Source organism: Haliotis cracherodii, unplaced genomic scaffold, assembly GCF_022045235.1.
Source record: "Haliotis cracherodii isolate W230 unplaced genomic scaffold, xgHalCrac1.p SCAF_11, whole genome shotgun sequence".
NCBI lineage: Eukaryota > Metazoa > Mollusca > Gastropoda > Lepetellida > Haliotidae > Haliotis > Haliotis cracherodii.
In genome coordinates, this window is record NW_027266266.1 from 39,982,687 (window position 1) to 39,998,314 (window position 15,628).

At 40.6% G+C, this 15,628-nt stretch overlaps 2 protein-coding genes across 4 annotated transcripts; one reads left to right on the top strand and one right to left on the bottom strand.

Moving 5' to 3' along the window:
• The first annotated feature begins 2,663 nt into the window (after positions 1-2,663).
• LOC139455779 (uncharacterized) lies at positions 2,664-4,841 on the top strand. Its single transcript, XM_071237322.1, has one exon. The coding sequence runs from the start codon at positions 2,664-2,666 to the stop codon at positions 4,839-4,841; it is 2,178 nt and encodes a 725-aa protein (XP_071093423.1).
• A 3,379-nt stretch (positions 4,842-8,220) lies between these two features.
• On the bottom strand, positions 8,221-15,106 carry LOC139455780 (uncharacterized). 3 transcript variants are annotated; one of them, XM_071237325.1, is made up of 7 exons: positions 14,956-15,106; positions 13,201-13,393; positions 12,239-12,429; positions 11,202-11,316; positions 10,325-10,497; positions 9,877-10,002; positions 8,221-9,121 (listed from the first exon to the last, which is right to left on the bottom strand). In XM_071237325.1, exons 1-7 carry the CDS (start codon positions 14,974-14,976, stop codon positions 8,489-8,491), a joined length of 1,452 nt encoding a protein of 483 aa, XP_071093426.1. In that variant the 5' UTR covers positions 14,977-15,106; the 3' UTR covers positions 8,221-8,488. The 3 variants fall into 3 exon arrangements, with proteins under 3 accessions (XP_071093426.1, XP_071093424.1, XP_071093427.1); XM_071237323.1 differs by having other exon boundaries at positions 10,325-10,500; XM_071237326.1 differs by lacking the exon at positions 14,956-15,106 and having other exon boundaries at positions 10,325-10,500; positions 12,239-12,376; positions 13,201-13,293.
• Between the last annotated feature and the right edge of the window lie 522 nt (positions 15,107-15,628).

The following is a 15,628-nucleotide window of genomic DNA, read 5'->3' on the forward strand; positions in this document are numbered from 1 at the left end:
TTCATGGTCTGATATTGTTCTTAACTAATTAAAATGATCTATGAGGGCATGTGACAAAAACAGACAAGGCCCGAACACTTTAAAATAAAATCAGTCAACATTAGGAGAGTCGAACCCATATCGTTCTAAGTTCTCCCCACTTAGTGACGAGCCAGGCCGGTCTGATACTGTTGTGTATTGATTGATGGACTGAGAGTATGTAAAACTGATGAGAGTATAAGGCTGGTGTGGCGTTTCTTTATTATGCGAGTATAATGCTGATGGAGACATTTCGGAGTAAGCGTCGATAGACCGATCACTCCTTGACTGAGATGAGCCGAGGCTGACAAGGTGAGCTGCAAAGTCATGGCTTACTGACCACGACGACAAGGAACGACAATGCGTTTAGGTAACGGTAGTAGGGTCCCACTTGACCCCCGAAAGCAGTTACGACATAGGTCACAAAATGCAAAATTGCGGTTATTACAGTATTCAAGGGGGACACGGGTAGCCCAGTCGCCTACACCGCCGCGATTCACTGTGCAAAGTTGCATCCCTTGGGCACGCAGGAAATCTATGATTATGGGTTCGAATCCCGGTTCGCCCCGATTATGTTTCTAGGTTTGTCAGCACCATACCCGTGCTCGTGGGTTTCACCGAAGTGGTAAACGTCTGAGACCTGCATCACTTCGGGCTTTCCTCCCACATTAAGCTGACACGCCGTGATATAACTGGAATACTGTTAAAAGCGGCGTTAAACCCAACTCACTCACTCGCAATATTCAAAGGATGAGTGGCAATACATTTCGTGCAAAAAACAGGATAGAAATCTACAAAGAATGTATTTCAAGTTTTGAGGACCAGCGAGAGTTTGCTATTTGGCGCTTTTCTATATACGACTGTGACGTCATATCTTTAGTCCTGCACCATGACCGTGGAATATATTTATTTTATGAAAAAAAATAATCTAGAAATGCATACAAAAGTAAGTCTCGCCATCTCAAGCTAGCTCTATTCCACAATCAGCATAGGGATTTTTTAAATATTTTTAGAGTCAAGAAGGATATTGTGTAATATAAGATTTCAGAGACTGAATGTTAGTCTATCATATCTTTTGCGTCACAATGAGTGATATGACGGCGGTGTAGAACGAAACCTTTGCAAGGCTTGTATAGTTTTCTTCAGGGATGCCCACCTTATCTCACTCTCATTAAAATCAGATCTTAGTTCTCGCTATCGCTAAACAGATTTAGCGAAAACTAAGATCTGATTTCAATGACATTGACCTTATCTTAGCTTACCAAGTTGCCGTGCTACATGCTTTCAGTGCCCGTCATGTGTTCGAGTGCAGTATAACGGTGTCAACAAAAACTGCTTGAACATATAAGACGCCATATTTTGTTGAAAGGCTATTGTCGGTGATTCTGATCGACAACCCACACAAAACACTTGGCTCAACCCATGCCGCTTCACTCAAAGTATTTGCAAACAACAAATAGTTCGCATTTTATTTAGTCATGTTAGAAAGGAGATAAACACATTGTGTTTGTCATCTAAATGACGTCTTCAGCTATGACGTCGTTTCTAGTGTGATGTCATTACCATCTTACGTCACAATGAGATTTTGATGACTTAAACAATACACTGGTGTGCGGTGAAGTAATATTTGCACTAGTTCATATACGATTTTTATTTACTCGGTTATTTCAAACTCTGTAGGTAAAAGATGCAAATGAAATGTAATTCAAAACCAACTCAGATCAAACAAAAGTTCAGCTCACTGTACATGAAATTAGCATTAGAATAGAATATGAGAGAAATGTCTTGTGTAATAAAATTCTTCATGGTTGGTTTGTTGTTTTACGCCGCACTCAGCAATATTTCAACTATATGACGGCGGTCTGTAAATAATCGAGTCTGGACCATACAATCCACTGATTGATATCATGAGCATCGTTCCACACAACTGGGAATTCTCATGGACTATATGTCTTCAGTGGCCTAATATGATACGATAAAGCTTCTCGATTCTCTGTGCAGGTGACTAATGCTTGTCGTAAGAGAAGACTTACGAAATCGGGTGGTCAGGCTCGCTGACTTGGTTGATGCATGTCATCGATCCCAATTGCGTGGATCGATACTCATGATGTCAATCACTTGATTTTCTGGTCCAGACTCGATTATTCACAAACCGCCGTCATATAGCCGGAATATTGTTGAGTGTGGCATTAAACAACAAATAAAAAAACAAACAAACAATTCTCTGTGCAGAGTTGCGTTTCTTGGTAAGCAACGCCAGAAACCTATGATTGTGGGTTCGAATCCTGATGCGCCCTGATTATGCTTCTAGGTTTGACAGGACCATACCTTGGATTTTATGGTGGTGGTAGTGGGGGTTGTTTCCCAGAAAACTCTCGGAAAAAGGTTATGCTTCAGACTGTTGGGGGGGGGGGGGGGTAGAGAAATTGTCTGCCACAAACATTACATTGTTACGAGGTGTTATTCCTAGAAAACTATTACGCTCATAGTTTTAAATAAAAATAAAAATATGTAGCGTTAAAACAAACTCACTCACTCACTCACTTAACATGATGTTATTCAATATTTCCAGGTTGATGCCAGTTGCTGCAACGGTGAGCTGAATCCCCTAAACTCGCCCAGAGCGGAACACCCAGCTCAGAGATATGCCAATAGAAACCGACATAGATGTTCTCCTGTCTTGTTATCTGGCAGACAGTGACAGATCATCACATGTCTTCACCGGGAGGCGGCGCGGACGAAGCGACGTAAGCCCAGCCGACGACGTCGTTATCGTTGAAGCTACCGACACTGAAGGAGCTGCAGATTCACACACCCAGCTGCCAGCTGCACGTGACGCAGTGGGAGGTGACGATTACGTCATTACCTACAACTTCCACGACGAGGTCGTCACACCAACAATTGAGGCTCATCAGCTATCCACGAACGACACCGCTGACATACGTCTTGGAATCAGTCAGGACACTAAACATAAGTCTAATGGCGGAAGAAAAAGACCTAGAAATATGACTATATCCACTTCACCATCATGTTCAGACACTTTAAATGGTGGAAGTTCCGGCATAGGCTACCACACAGGACAGGAAGTATGGACATCACGAATTAGTCAAGGTTGCGGGGACATCGTATCTTCGATAACAGACAACGGTGATCTGGCCTCAGCAACACACAGGGGTTCTACTGATGGCGACCACTATGGCCACGTTTCACATCCAGCTGAAGTAAGATTATACACATCTATGACAGAGACTCAACCAGGTGACGGGTCTGGTAGAGAGCCATGTAAGAAACAGAAGTTAATGGTGGACCATGACATAACATGTATGGATACGTCGACATATGAATATCTGGCAACCGTTTCTTGTGACAATGGTGCGTATTACCCAACACGGAGTAATGGGAGTTGGTATGTTACTGAGAAAGGAGCACGTAAACCCCACTCTGATTGTGAGCATCCTCTACACTCTCTGTCTCGATGCTGCCAGAAAATGTCCCATGGTAGTGCTCTGAAGTCGCTGGTCGACGACATGGCGGCAGAAGTGACTGGACACTCGGAGAAGATGTATTTGGAGTATATAAAGAGTCATTGGTTTGATCCCAGGGCTGAAGCATGTGACGTGGCTGGTGGTACGGCACATGGACGGTCTTCTCTAACGTGGCACCTTCCTGTGACGCCTTGTAGCGCGGACACCCTGAACACACTGAAGGCCACGGTCAATCACACCGTCATGAGTGTTTCTGGAGGGACGGTCAGAGAACACCAACGGCAGGACAGTCTTATTGATGGGGACAATGACAATGGCTGTGGGAAACGAGTTGAGAATGGCCTGTATGGTCTCAGTGAAAGTTCTGAGTTAGTTGGAGGAACGTCTTTCCCTGCTGCTATTTGTGGAGCATCAAGTTTGGGGGAAGGTGATGAGACGGGTCATGCGACCTACAAAGCAGTACAGGACAGTGGGCCATCAAGTGAGGAAGTAGGTGCAGGGCATATGCCGTATTCAGAAAACCGAGAAACGAGTCCCCCGTGTTACAGTGCTGAATACGTCAGACGTGTTCTGAACAGGCGGATGTACATATTGGATACGGAGTTTCCTTCACGGAGAAGATCGGGGTTTCCTTCCCAGACACATCACTCAGGATATAATTCGCCAGAGAGAACCAACTTACCGTCACTTCACCACACTACAGTGTCAACCAACCCATCATCACTTCCCCAAACCAGAATAGCAAAGTTGAGGTATCCTTTGCGTGAGGAGCAAGGAACAGTTACCTCCATCCACTTATCAGCCAAGGATACCCAACTCCTTCCCTCCTTGCAGGGTTGCTCTAAAAGGTGTGACGCTGTGCATATGAATGCCATTCGTCAGCCTGATCAACTACAAAGTTCCCGTGTCTCGACTGAAGTTGAAGATGAGTGTCCGACACCCACAACCACATTTACAGACTCAGCAACCGGAAGCACCCTTTCTGATTTCAGGGCCTTGGTTGAAGCCTTTGATAGTGGCGAGTCCGTGTCACGCCAAGGGGAAATGGTAATAGACCCTGTAAATGGTGCTTGTCAAGGCACATCTGCAACTGCCTCAAAGCCTGGGTTGTCTCTCCACAAACCCCTTCCAAAGTCACAACAGATGATATACACGTGTTCTCTGTGTGGTCGCGATAATCTGTCAAGGAAAACCGTCCGGCGTCACAAGGCACGGAACTATGACTGCCCGAAGTGCAAGAAGAAATTTTGTCTTCAAGAACTGTTGGTGAAGCATAAAAAGTTCAAGTTGTGTGGGCTGGAAGACGGAACACTGATGACGGACATTGCCGGTGTGTGACGTCCTTGGACGTTTCGGAGTAGATGTGTATATACACGTGTAAAATATAGGTTAAGAATAAAAGCTTTCAAGATGAAACATGGTCTAGAGTGGCGAGTGGTGGAACAATTTTACAATTCATTCACCCATGCAAACTTTTTGTGTGAGTGAGTAGGCTGGGTTTAACGTTGTATTTAACAGTATTCCAGTTATATCACGGCGTGTCAGCTTAGTGTGGGAGGAAAGTGATGCATGTCTCAGATATTTACCTCTTTGGTGAAACCCACGAGGTATGGTGCTGACAAACCTAGAACAATAATCGGGGAGATCCGGGATTCGAATCCACAATCAAATGTTTCTTGCGTGCCCAATGGACGCAGTTCTGCTCAATGAATTGTGGTGCCTCAGACGGCTGGGCTCGACATTTTTCGACCTGCTCGACTCATTACACACAGCACATTGCCCAGTGACATCCTGACATCCTCCTCTGGACAACCCACACTTGTTATACACTGATTGGACCGCCTCTGTGGTCTAGTGGTAGAGCGTCCGCCCGGAGAGCGGAAGGTCCGGGGTTCGATCCCCGGCCGCGTCATACCAAAATACGTTAAAAGATGGTACTTATTCTTACCCTGTCTGGCGATCGGCATTAAGGTGCTAAAACGAGGACTGGTTGGCTCGGAGTCAGTATACTGTGACTGAGTGGGGTATTCGTGTTAAACCGCGGCATGGTATATCAATGAGCTAGCACTATAAATCGGCATCAGTCCGGACTAGTACAAGCAGCCACACACACACACACGTGAATGCACGTCACTATATAAGTGCAATAATTTTGGACGCGACGTTAAACCCCATTTCACCTCACCTCCTCTCGAAAACCCACACTTGTTGTACACTGATTGTGTCGGCACTCAGCACAGCTAATTACCTACTCCTGACGACCCTCTGTAGAATAATAACTAATCATACACTGATTGTGTCTGCTCATTACTTTCAACTCACGACGATCTACTCAACAATGAAGACTAGTTATTAATTAATGTCTGTGTCTGTTCGTTACACAACCTGGTCTAGGTCGGATGGTCCGGCTCGATCACTTGATGGATGCTTGTAACCGTATCCCAATTGCGTAGATCGATGCTCATGATGAGAATTTCTAGATTGTCTGGTGGATGCTCTATTATTGACAGACTGATGTCATATTGCGGAGTGTGGCGGTGTTAACATTTCACAACTTTTGAGGTTCAGTCGAGCATGATTTTTCTACCAAGATCTCAAAGAGCGTCATACGACTCAAAGGTTGTTTGATCAAGGTTCAACATTCAAGGACTCAGTAAACCTTTCAAAGAGTTTATGGTAGAGGTGTGGAGGACATTTCCAAATTTGACGCATCAGTGACAAAAATGATGTCGGATGTAATTCCCTAGTTTTCCGAAGTTTAGAAAAGTGAACACTTTGACGGAATTATTGTCATACAAGAATTACCTCCCCTCAAATTGTCTCCCTTTATCGTAAGTGGCCCGAACAAACTGTTGACTTCCCTTTTACGTTAGTTGACACATTGACTAGGCAAAATAATGACAGATAGTCATTTATGGAGTTAAAATCGCTTCATGCCGTTTGTTATTGTCTTGAAAATGTTTCGTTATAAACTGTAAATCTTGTAATACTATTGTATACTGACAGTGCAACACAAATCGTGACACTTTGCAAAACTTATTGCAATACCTGGAAATTAACGGTTCAGTTATCACAAGAGATATTACCATCACCTGGGGGTAATACCTTAAAAATAACTAAACAGTACAAATGTCTTGGTATTATTTTCCAAAATAGTTCCATGGCATTCTTAGTGAAGCAACACATTGTAGCATAGCCACAATTATTGGACTTATTTCATGTTTGTTTTTCACATAAAGTTGACATGCAGTAATATAATCGACACACTCTAAACAATGGTGTTAAACCAAACCCATTCTATCATGTTTGATTCATAAAACTGCTTGTGAATTTGAGGAAGCAGCAGTACAAATTATTTACAGTGATACACATGTCCCCTAATGGACAATTGGAAGGACTATCATTTTTTGCCACAAATCTAGGCGTTACGAAAAGCACATGTCTGAATTAAGCTAAATTCTACTCTGAATGCTCAGGCACTGATTTTGTAATATGACTTTCGAATTTAACTTTTAAGAAACTCAACTGAACTAACTGTGCGGTGCTGGTGTTATATTTTACAGGCTTTTCCATTTGAAGAGCCTGTATTCCCTTCGAGGTGAGCTGAAATAGGGCCTAATGTCGCATTCAAGCAACATGAACTAGTCCGGACTTATGCCAGTCTTACAGTGAAAGCCAACAGAGATACTATGCAGTTTAACATGGATACCCAACTGAAACATCATATACAGACTTCGAGACAAGTTGTTGTTTTATTTCCTTATTACTGAACGCTGGGCAAGGTGACGAAGCCAGAGGATTCAACCACAGACCTTCCATGCTCCAGGCAGATGTTCTATCCACCTCACGATGGAGTTGGTCTATTCTCCTTGAAGTTCTAAGTTCACGAAAAAGACATTGATCTTTACAAACACTTACGTTTGTTATGTACTATTACAACATGCAATTTGCAAACATAACTTGGACATAGATAGGAGCAGATGGACACAAGTTCCACATAATGAAAATGTGACACAAATAACATGGGTAATGAATGAAATTAGGGTTAAGTCATCTTCACTCTCAGTTTGGCACTAATGTTAAATTGATATGTTCAATGAAAACTGATATGTTAGAACTACAAATGTTTTCATTTGTAAGTCACTTACATACTGAAAACCAATAACTAAAAATCCATTAAGCATGTTGCTGTAAATCAAGGATTACCGTGTTACACTCCGCCATGTTTGACCTTCTCCGACTGATGTCTGATGAGTTGAGGTGGAACAATGAGAAGTCCTACATTGCCTGGGTTTACTCATTACAAAACCTCCTCCTCGCTTAGGTTATTTGTTTGTTGTTTAACGCTGCACTCAGCAATATTCCAGCTATATGACAGCGGTCTGTAAATAACTGAGCCTGGACCAGATAATACAGTGATTGACATCATGAGCATGAGGATAAGATGAAATGCATCAACCAAGTCAACGAGCCTGACCACCTGACAAACATGGGTTGCTGAAGACCTCTTCTAACCCGTATCTTTCTTCACTTACAGACAACTGTCCATAAATAGATGACAGGTCGAGCATCTACAACAAACCTTTTGAACTGAGAATATGATTCCTAATGACCACAACAGCATCTTGAATTCTGAAAAAAGCACTGGCATCAGTGGTCAAGAACAAAAAGACAACTTACTTTCAGTAACAAAATTTACTGACATTTGAATGAGGGCACAAGCATGAACAATCCATGTCACAGTAAACCAGCTACTTGATTCACATCATTGATCATTCCAAAGTATATCTAACTCTAGCAAGGGAACAAATGGGCCTCTGGAAAATATATCTAAATTATTTGACTAGTATAGTAACTGTATCAAGTCCATGACATAATCTTGTTCAACATAGGTTAAAAAAAGGACGCCGAAAGAAATGCACTTTAGTTATCAAACACTTCAGACACATTTGCCCAGAGGTAGATTTAAGAATGGACTACATGCATCACGTGGATCGAAGCCTTTTCTTTGCAGGTTCTGATTCTTCTAATACCTCTGTTATCTCTATCTGAGAACCGGCCACTTCAGTTTGTCCATTCTGTATTAAGGCAGCGGCTGAGTTGGCTGCGTCCTGGTCCATCTGAGTATGGTCAATGACAAGGGAGTTCTGATCAGTGGTACTGTCAGTGTTCTGCTGACCGGACTCATCCTCTACACACATGACAAGACAGGGGGACACAAGTTCTGTAGTAGTTTGAATGTTGGGACCTGCTGCACCAACACCATTCTCACTCACACTCTGGTCCTTGGGAGCACATTCCTGTTTGATGTGAACGATATGATGTCCGTCACCCACAACATGAGTCTCTTCCACCTTCTCCTGCTCGTCATTGATGTGGATTTCGTAAGATTCGGGTGAAATATGGACTATATTGGAGCTGACGACCAGCTCCTGTGGTAGTCGTGTGATGAAGGCCTGTCTGAGAGATGCCAGCTGGGCACTGAGCAGGTCTTTGTGCTGCTGCTGCAGTGAGGTCAACATATCCTGCATATTGATCTGTTCTGTCAGTTGCAGTTGGTTTAGAAGCTCCTGCTCTCTCCGCTTGTACAAGTTGATCTCCTCAGCCTGAGCTTGGATCTACAACAGTAGAGGATATTCACCGGATGGAATACTCATCTAAATTGGGCATCTGTTGCTCATAGTAATATTGCCTGGCTGATAGTGTCGTCAATGCAGATAGTGTCCTACTGGGTTAATTATGTAAAGAATAAATCATTTCAAGACTGATGTGAAATAGCTGTAATATTGCGGTCTATATTGAAACCCCTATGTACTCCTACAATGATTTGGTTGGTTGGTTTGTTGTTTAACACCACACTCAGCAATATTCCAGCTATATGATGGCGGTCTGTAAATAATCAAGTCTGGAACAGACAATCCAGTGATTTATATCATGAGCATCAATCCATGCAGTTGGGATACGATGACATGCATCAACCAAGTCAGCGAGCCTGAACTCCTTCAATGACACATTCAACATGCCCCTGTGAGGATTCTAGTTTGAACTGGTTTGAGATGGGCAAACTCCATTGGAATGGATTTATGCTCATCATATCAATCACTGAATTTCCTGATCCAGACTTGATTATCGACATATACCTGGAATATTGCTGACTGTGGCTTTAAATAAACATACCCAGACCTTTAAACCCTAACCTTTCGTCCGAGTAGGTATTGATATTACATGTATTCTAGCCCATATGTAAAATCAATAAAGATTCCCATGAGCAAAGACTGTCAGAGAAGTAGAATGAGAAGGTTAGGTCTCCTCTGAGAGTATTAATTATATAATGGAATAGAAAGATTCAAACACAAAACATTTCATCACTAACTTGTGATCTGTTCTGGTCAAGTTCTGCCTTTAGTTGTGCTTTCTCTTCCTCCAGTCTTTGACAACGGATTTCTGCAGACTCGTACTTCCTCTCAAGAGACTGTTTCGGATCAAGATAACTTACATCCTGAAATAGATGTTTACTTAGATGATTAGTAATTCCTTTTAAAAGCATTGGCCATGTTTTCATTTTTCTCTACAGAAACTGCTTCAGGTGAAATATTCATGTAATCAAAAGTGACACACATGTTGAGCATTTACAGCTAATTCATCTATTACCTACCAAGTCTGAAAAAACCTTGTATTTTCTATATCCAATTTAATTCTCACATTTAACAAAATAATTGCTTAACTTCTCCTCCAATACCTGCGAGTACATTATTGGTTAATAACTTTAATGAATTGTTATATATGTGCTGCCTATAGAATAAATGTAATGATGTATGAACCTCTGTTGATATTATCTGTGTTCCGAACGTGTTTTCTATCTGAGCTGCCTCCAACTGTTCCTCTGATATGATCATGATTGTTTGACCATCGGCAGCATTTATTGTCTCGTTGGCAGCAATGGACACCTGAACAGTTCCGTCGGACGTCTTACACACACCATTACTTGTCAATACTGCTGCAAAGAATGATTGCTCTTAAATAGGTGCAACGTCAGGTTCTCCAGCTTACATAAATTCAGGGACAGTTTTGCAACATACTGGAATACATTATGTCTCCCACCATGAATAACGGATTCATCCAGTGCTAGGTCATAATAAATGAATACCATATGTTTTGAGCAGTGAGCGCGACCTACCATGGCTTCTTACAATACATCGTCTAACTGGCTATATGACTCTGATCAACCAGCCAGAGAGTGTGTCCTTAAGTGTGATCCAAATCAGAACAAGGAAATAAACAGTAAACTGCTGTCATTTGGATTGGTCATAGTGTTGATGTTTACACTTTCAAAGCTATATAATTTAGAACTTGTTACAAATATTTCATCAAAATTGACTAAAGGTATGCTAAATTTTCAGGTTATCCCCAGACAGCTTTTTTTTGGTCCTGCGATCTCAACAAGTAGGACACGCCAGGCATTGAATATTTCCACCATTGAAATTCATCATGTTTATAAAAAGTCCACAACCCTTACACATTTATCCCCTGGACCAGTTAAACATATCGAGTTCATACTTTAAGGTGAAAAACAAAACAAAAACAAGCCTTGGCATCACTTGGGATACTGAATAGTTTTATAACCATTATTATGCGAGTTCTGAGCCATGCAAATAATGATAAACAGGTGAAGGAAGATGGAGAAACAGGTTTACTTACTATGGTCTGTTGTGGCAAGACAGGCAGCCTGAGTGAGGGCAGGGTGTATGATGTCCTGGTCAGAACAAATACTGTGGGTGGTGTCAGCAGCACTGCTGCTACACTGATTCACCTCCTGATACAAACCAAACAACTCCATATCAAAGAATGATGAGAAAGATAAAGAAGAAATGAGCATGATAAAGAACATAGGGACATCCTTACATCTTCCATTTACTTAGCTCAACAAACTTCAAATTATCTTAAATTTAGTTCAAGCCCTTTCCAGTCATTTTCAACACATTCATGGCCATCAAATCCTTTAAATTGTCCACTTCAGACAAGTATTCCATTAATAATGCTAATGAAGATAAATAGGAACACCTCAATCCACAATATATCAGCTCCTAATCATGCCAATATAGAAATGAACTGATCATGAATACACAATGCCATTTAGGAAGTGGTCAAATGTAACTAATGTTATATTTGGGATAACACTTTCTTAATAAAGTACAGATTCTTGTACTTTTATGGGTTAAGTCCCGTCCGGGATTCAAACCCACACTTGCCAGAGGGAGGCATCTAATCGCCAGCACACAAAGTCAGCGATCTAACTGATCAGTGATACGCATAGCACTTATTCTTGTTAAATCGAGTGTTCATTACAAGTAACATTACAATGTGTGAAAACAAAAGCCAAAAGGCCCATTTAAGCTAGTGCGAATTCAGTTTGACCAAAATGCCTAATGACCTAGACAGTTCTAGGTCCCGTTCCACAAAGCTATATCAGCATAATGACTGTTGCAAGCCCACGTTGAAGACAGGAGTTATGATTGACATAGCTCTATGATTGCTGTCGAAGATGGTCCTGGCTGATTTATTATGGTTGTCAGATAATGCATAACCCTTAAAAATGGCACATTTCTACAAGTCCTTATCATACTTTAACTATTGGGCGCATTAGCAAGAACTATAGGACTAGTGCCAATTTCTAACGCTGCTATGTTTGCATGACTCAGTACATAGACTACATACTGTCTAAACAGATGACTTACTTGAGCAATTTGTATTTGGAAGGTTGTTTGAGGATTTCTGAAGTGTGTCTTGTAATGTTTGATAGCCTCGTCTCGTCTGTTGAAGCCATTTCTACACTTGTAACAATGCCAGTGAGCTCCTTTGAACTTCTTTTCTCCCTTTATTACACCAACAATATCACAGTGGTCACAACATCGTAACACTTTCAAACCTGAAATTTATAATAATTAAGTTGCTTGGTAATGTGAAAACCCATGACTAACCAACAGTTTACAAAAAGTACTGATACATCATCATGGTCATAAGTGGCTTTATAAACACTAAAGTAAGTAAGTTAATCAAAAACTGAATGAACTTGTGGCAAAAAATTACACAGTAATCAATGGCCTTTTTTTATATCCATTGATCTTTCATGAACAGTGCACAATTTGGTTAGCAGTTTGCAAAATTAATTAACCTAAAACTAGGCTGTCACAGCCTTTCACTCAAAAAAACATAATAATATTCTTTCAGCTTAGTCAATCTTTTGAAAGGTTCCCTAACAATAAGGACATGATTGAACAGAAAATGTTGCTAATTTTATGGAACATAAAAACATGTTTCATGGCAATTCACTGAGCAAATAATTACAGCTTTAACATAGACTACAGTTCTAACAGGACCATAATTATTATAAACATGATGAATTTAGATTTGGCACTTGTTGTGAAATTTTGTAAATATTACTTTTTTAAAGTCTACAATGTCCACATAAGACTAAAATATGAATTGACACATGGATAGACGTATTGCGTATTGTTCAGTATAAAGCCAGCATACATAGATACATTGGTAAACTTGTCACCCTAGACAGGTGCAGATATAAAAGGGGTGACAGATATATGTACATGACATTGACAAAGGCCATAAGTAATCTAACCATGATTACATAACAAAAATAACTGCTAGTTTTTTGGTGGTTTGTGAAAAGAAATTTACCTACCAGCAAACTCAATTCCTTTGTCAACATGCTTGACTCTGTAGTGAGCTTTCAGTATGACGGGATCCTGGTATGAGTCGGACTTCACACAGAAAGGACAGTGCATATGTGGGGTCTTGTTGTTGCATGACGTGTCTTGACACACACTGGGAGAGTAGTTGTTTTCAGTGCCCTTGATTCGAACGCTTGGATGTGTCTAAACATAAAGGTCAACCACTCAGAAAATATTATTCATGTTCAACAATCATAAAATTAAGTGTCACAATTTTTGCACCTACACTGTTATGCATCAACACTTAAATTACACAATAATCAGATGCACTATTGCAAACTACAAAAGCTATGAAAATGGAATAGGAAATTTCCAAGATTTAATAAGTATTGAAAGGATATCCTTCTATCAACTGTCTAAAAACATTGATATAATTTGAAACAGACAAATGCTAGAAAATGAATAGATCTCCTCATACTCCACATGGATGTTGACCATCAATTGACATATTATTATTTGTTTTCAAAATAGCTCAGACAATCTGTTAACAGTCACAGTTCTTCAGCAACCCATGCTTGCCGTAAAAGGCGACTATGCTTGTCGTAAGAGGCGACTAAAGTGATCGGGTGTCAGGCTCGCTGACTTGGTTGAAGCATGTCATCGATCCCAATTGCGTGGAACAATGCTCATGATATCAATCACTGGACTGTCTTGTCCAGACTCGATTAATTACAGACCGCCATCATATAGCTGGAATATTGCTGAGTGAGGCATAAAACAACAATCCAACCAATCACAGCAAAGTGTTTAAAATACTATTAAAAAAGTAGTCATCTGACAAAGTATGTTATACAGTAACCATGCTAGTCACTAGTGCAAGACCATTCAGATAATGGTAATGATGAGCTTTTCTTGGCTGCTGAATCCAAAGTTGCTGATGTTGCGTTCTACATCATAGCTTAGTATTAGACAAACTTTTTATTTGAATTACTGCTACAACTAAAGATCAATCAATAAATAACATCAGATTTTGCACCTATTGAACAATTCTGTTGGCGCAAAATCTGATGCTATGTGTTGATTGATGATGTCATAATGTTTGTATATGACACCAACAAGGCCCTTTTTGCCCAATGCCTGTGAATTCCTTTCGCAGTACACAAAGATAATAAAAGTAAAAGCTGTATTTATAAAACAGAAATTCAACATTTTCACATTACTTGAGGTTGTCACTGAGAATTTGTGGCCATGTGATATGTACAGCTATGAAAACCCTAAAACACATGATTAGCATTTCTCCACACAAGTTACAGATTCTTGTTCGCCCCTGACTTGACTAGCCTACTAGTACACTTACAGGGCATTGTGATACACCTGTACACATTGTAACATTGCTGATTGTGTCATAAATCAGGATTTACTCAATATTCCTACTCATTCATTTTCATATTTTCACACTTTTCATTTTCCATTCAGAAACTTGCTTTGGATTTTCAGGCAGGTCAAAGTCAAGAATACTTTTTGGTCATACAGAAAAACAAAATTAAGTTCACTTAACACGATATGCACGCTCCTACCGTTCCATGAAAGTTAACCCATCGATAACGTAAGTGCCAAGCATAAAGTATATGTATTAAAAGTTATAAAAGGAAATTGACTTGGAAAAAAGCGTCTGCTACAAACATTGAAACTAACAGTTCACAAATATTACAACCAAAATGGCGCTGATAATTTTCAAAACCGTTGTTGGTGACACCCTGACTTACAACGAATGTCAGTGGATTCATCTTGCTGCAGTGGGTTTTCTGTAGTGTCACATTCGCTTTGATCTGATTTGTCGCTTCTGTTATACGGGTTGCAATTTGCTCTTCCCTCCGTGCACCTTTGTGTAAACGTCATGAAATGTTCAGTGGTACTTTCAATGACGTCACGTCTTCTGCCTGCTTTTAACTTCGGGTTGCTCCGTAAAGATAATTATTATTACGGAAGTGCTCGTGGATTGGCGGAAACAGCCGATATATAACGAAGACCGCTGCACAGACAGAAGTTGACACTTCCGCGTCCACTTGTCTGTAAAAGGTAAACAATGAATCCCAATTTGTCGCCGCGTCAGTCTGTCAGTAGTTAAAACAGGATGGTTATGAAACATGAACAGTGATACTTATTATCTCAAATCATATGTTAATATATTTTGAGATATGCAACAGTTTGAAAAGAATGCAAGAGACAATGCCGGGGAGTCACTTTAGCTCCCGACACTGCATGTGTACAGAAGTGAATCCTATTGGTGATGTTGAGAAAGTACTTGGAGGCATGTTTTCTCAACACTTCAAATAATAAGCGTAGCATCACTTTCAGATGTGTAAAGCGTCATTGTCACAATTTGATCTTCTATTTTTATGGATAGTTTTGATTGATTCATCATAGCCTACAGAACAG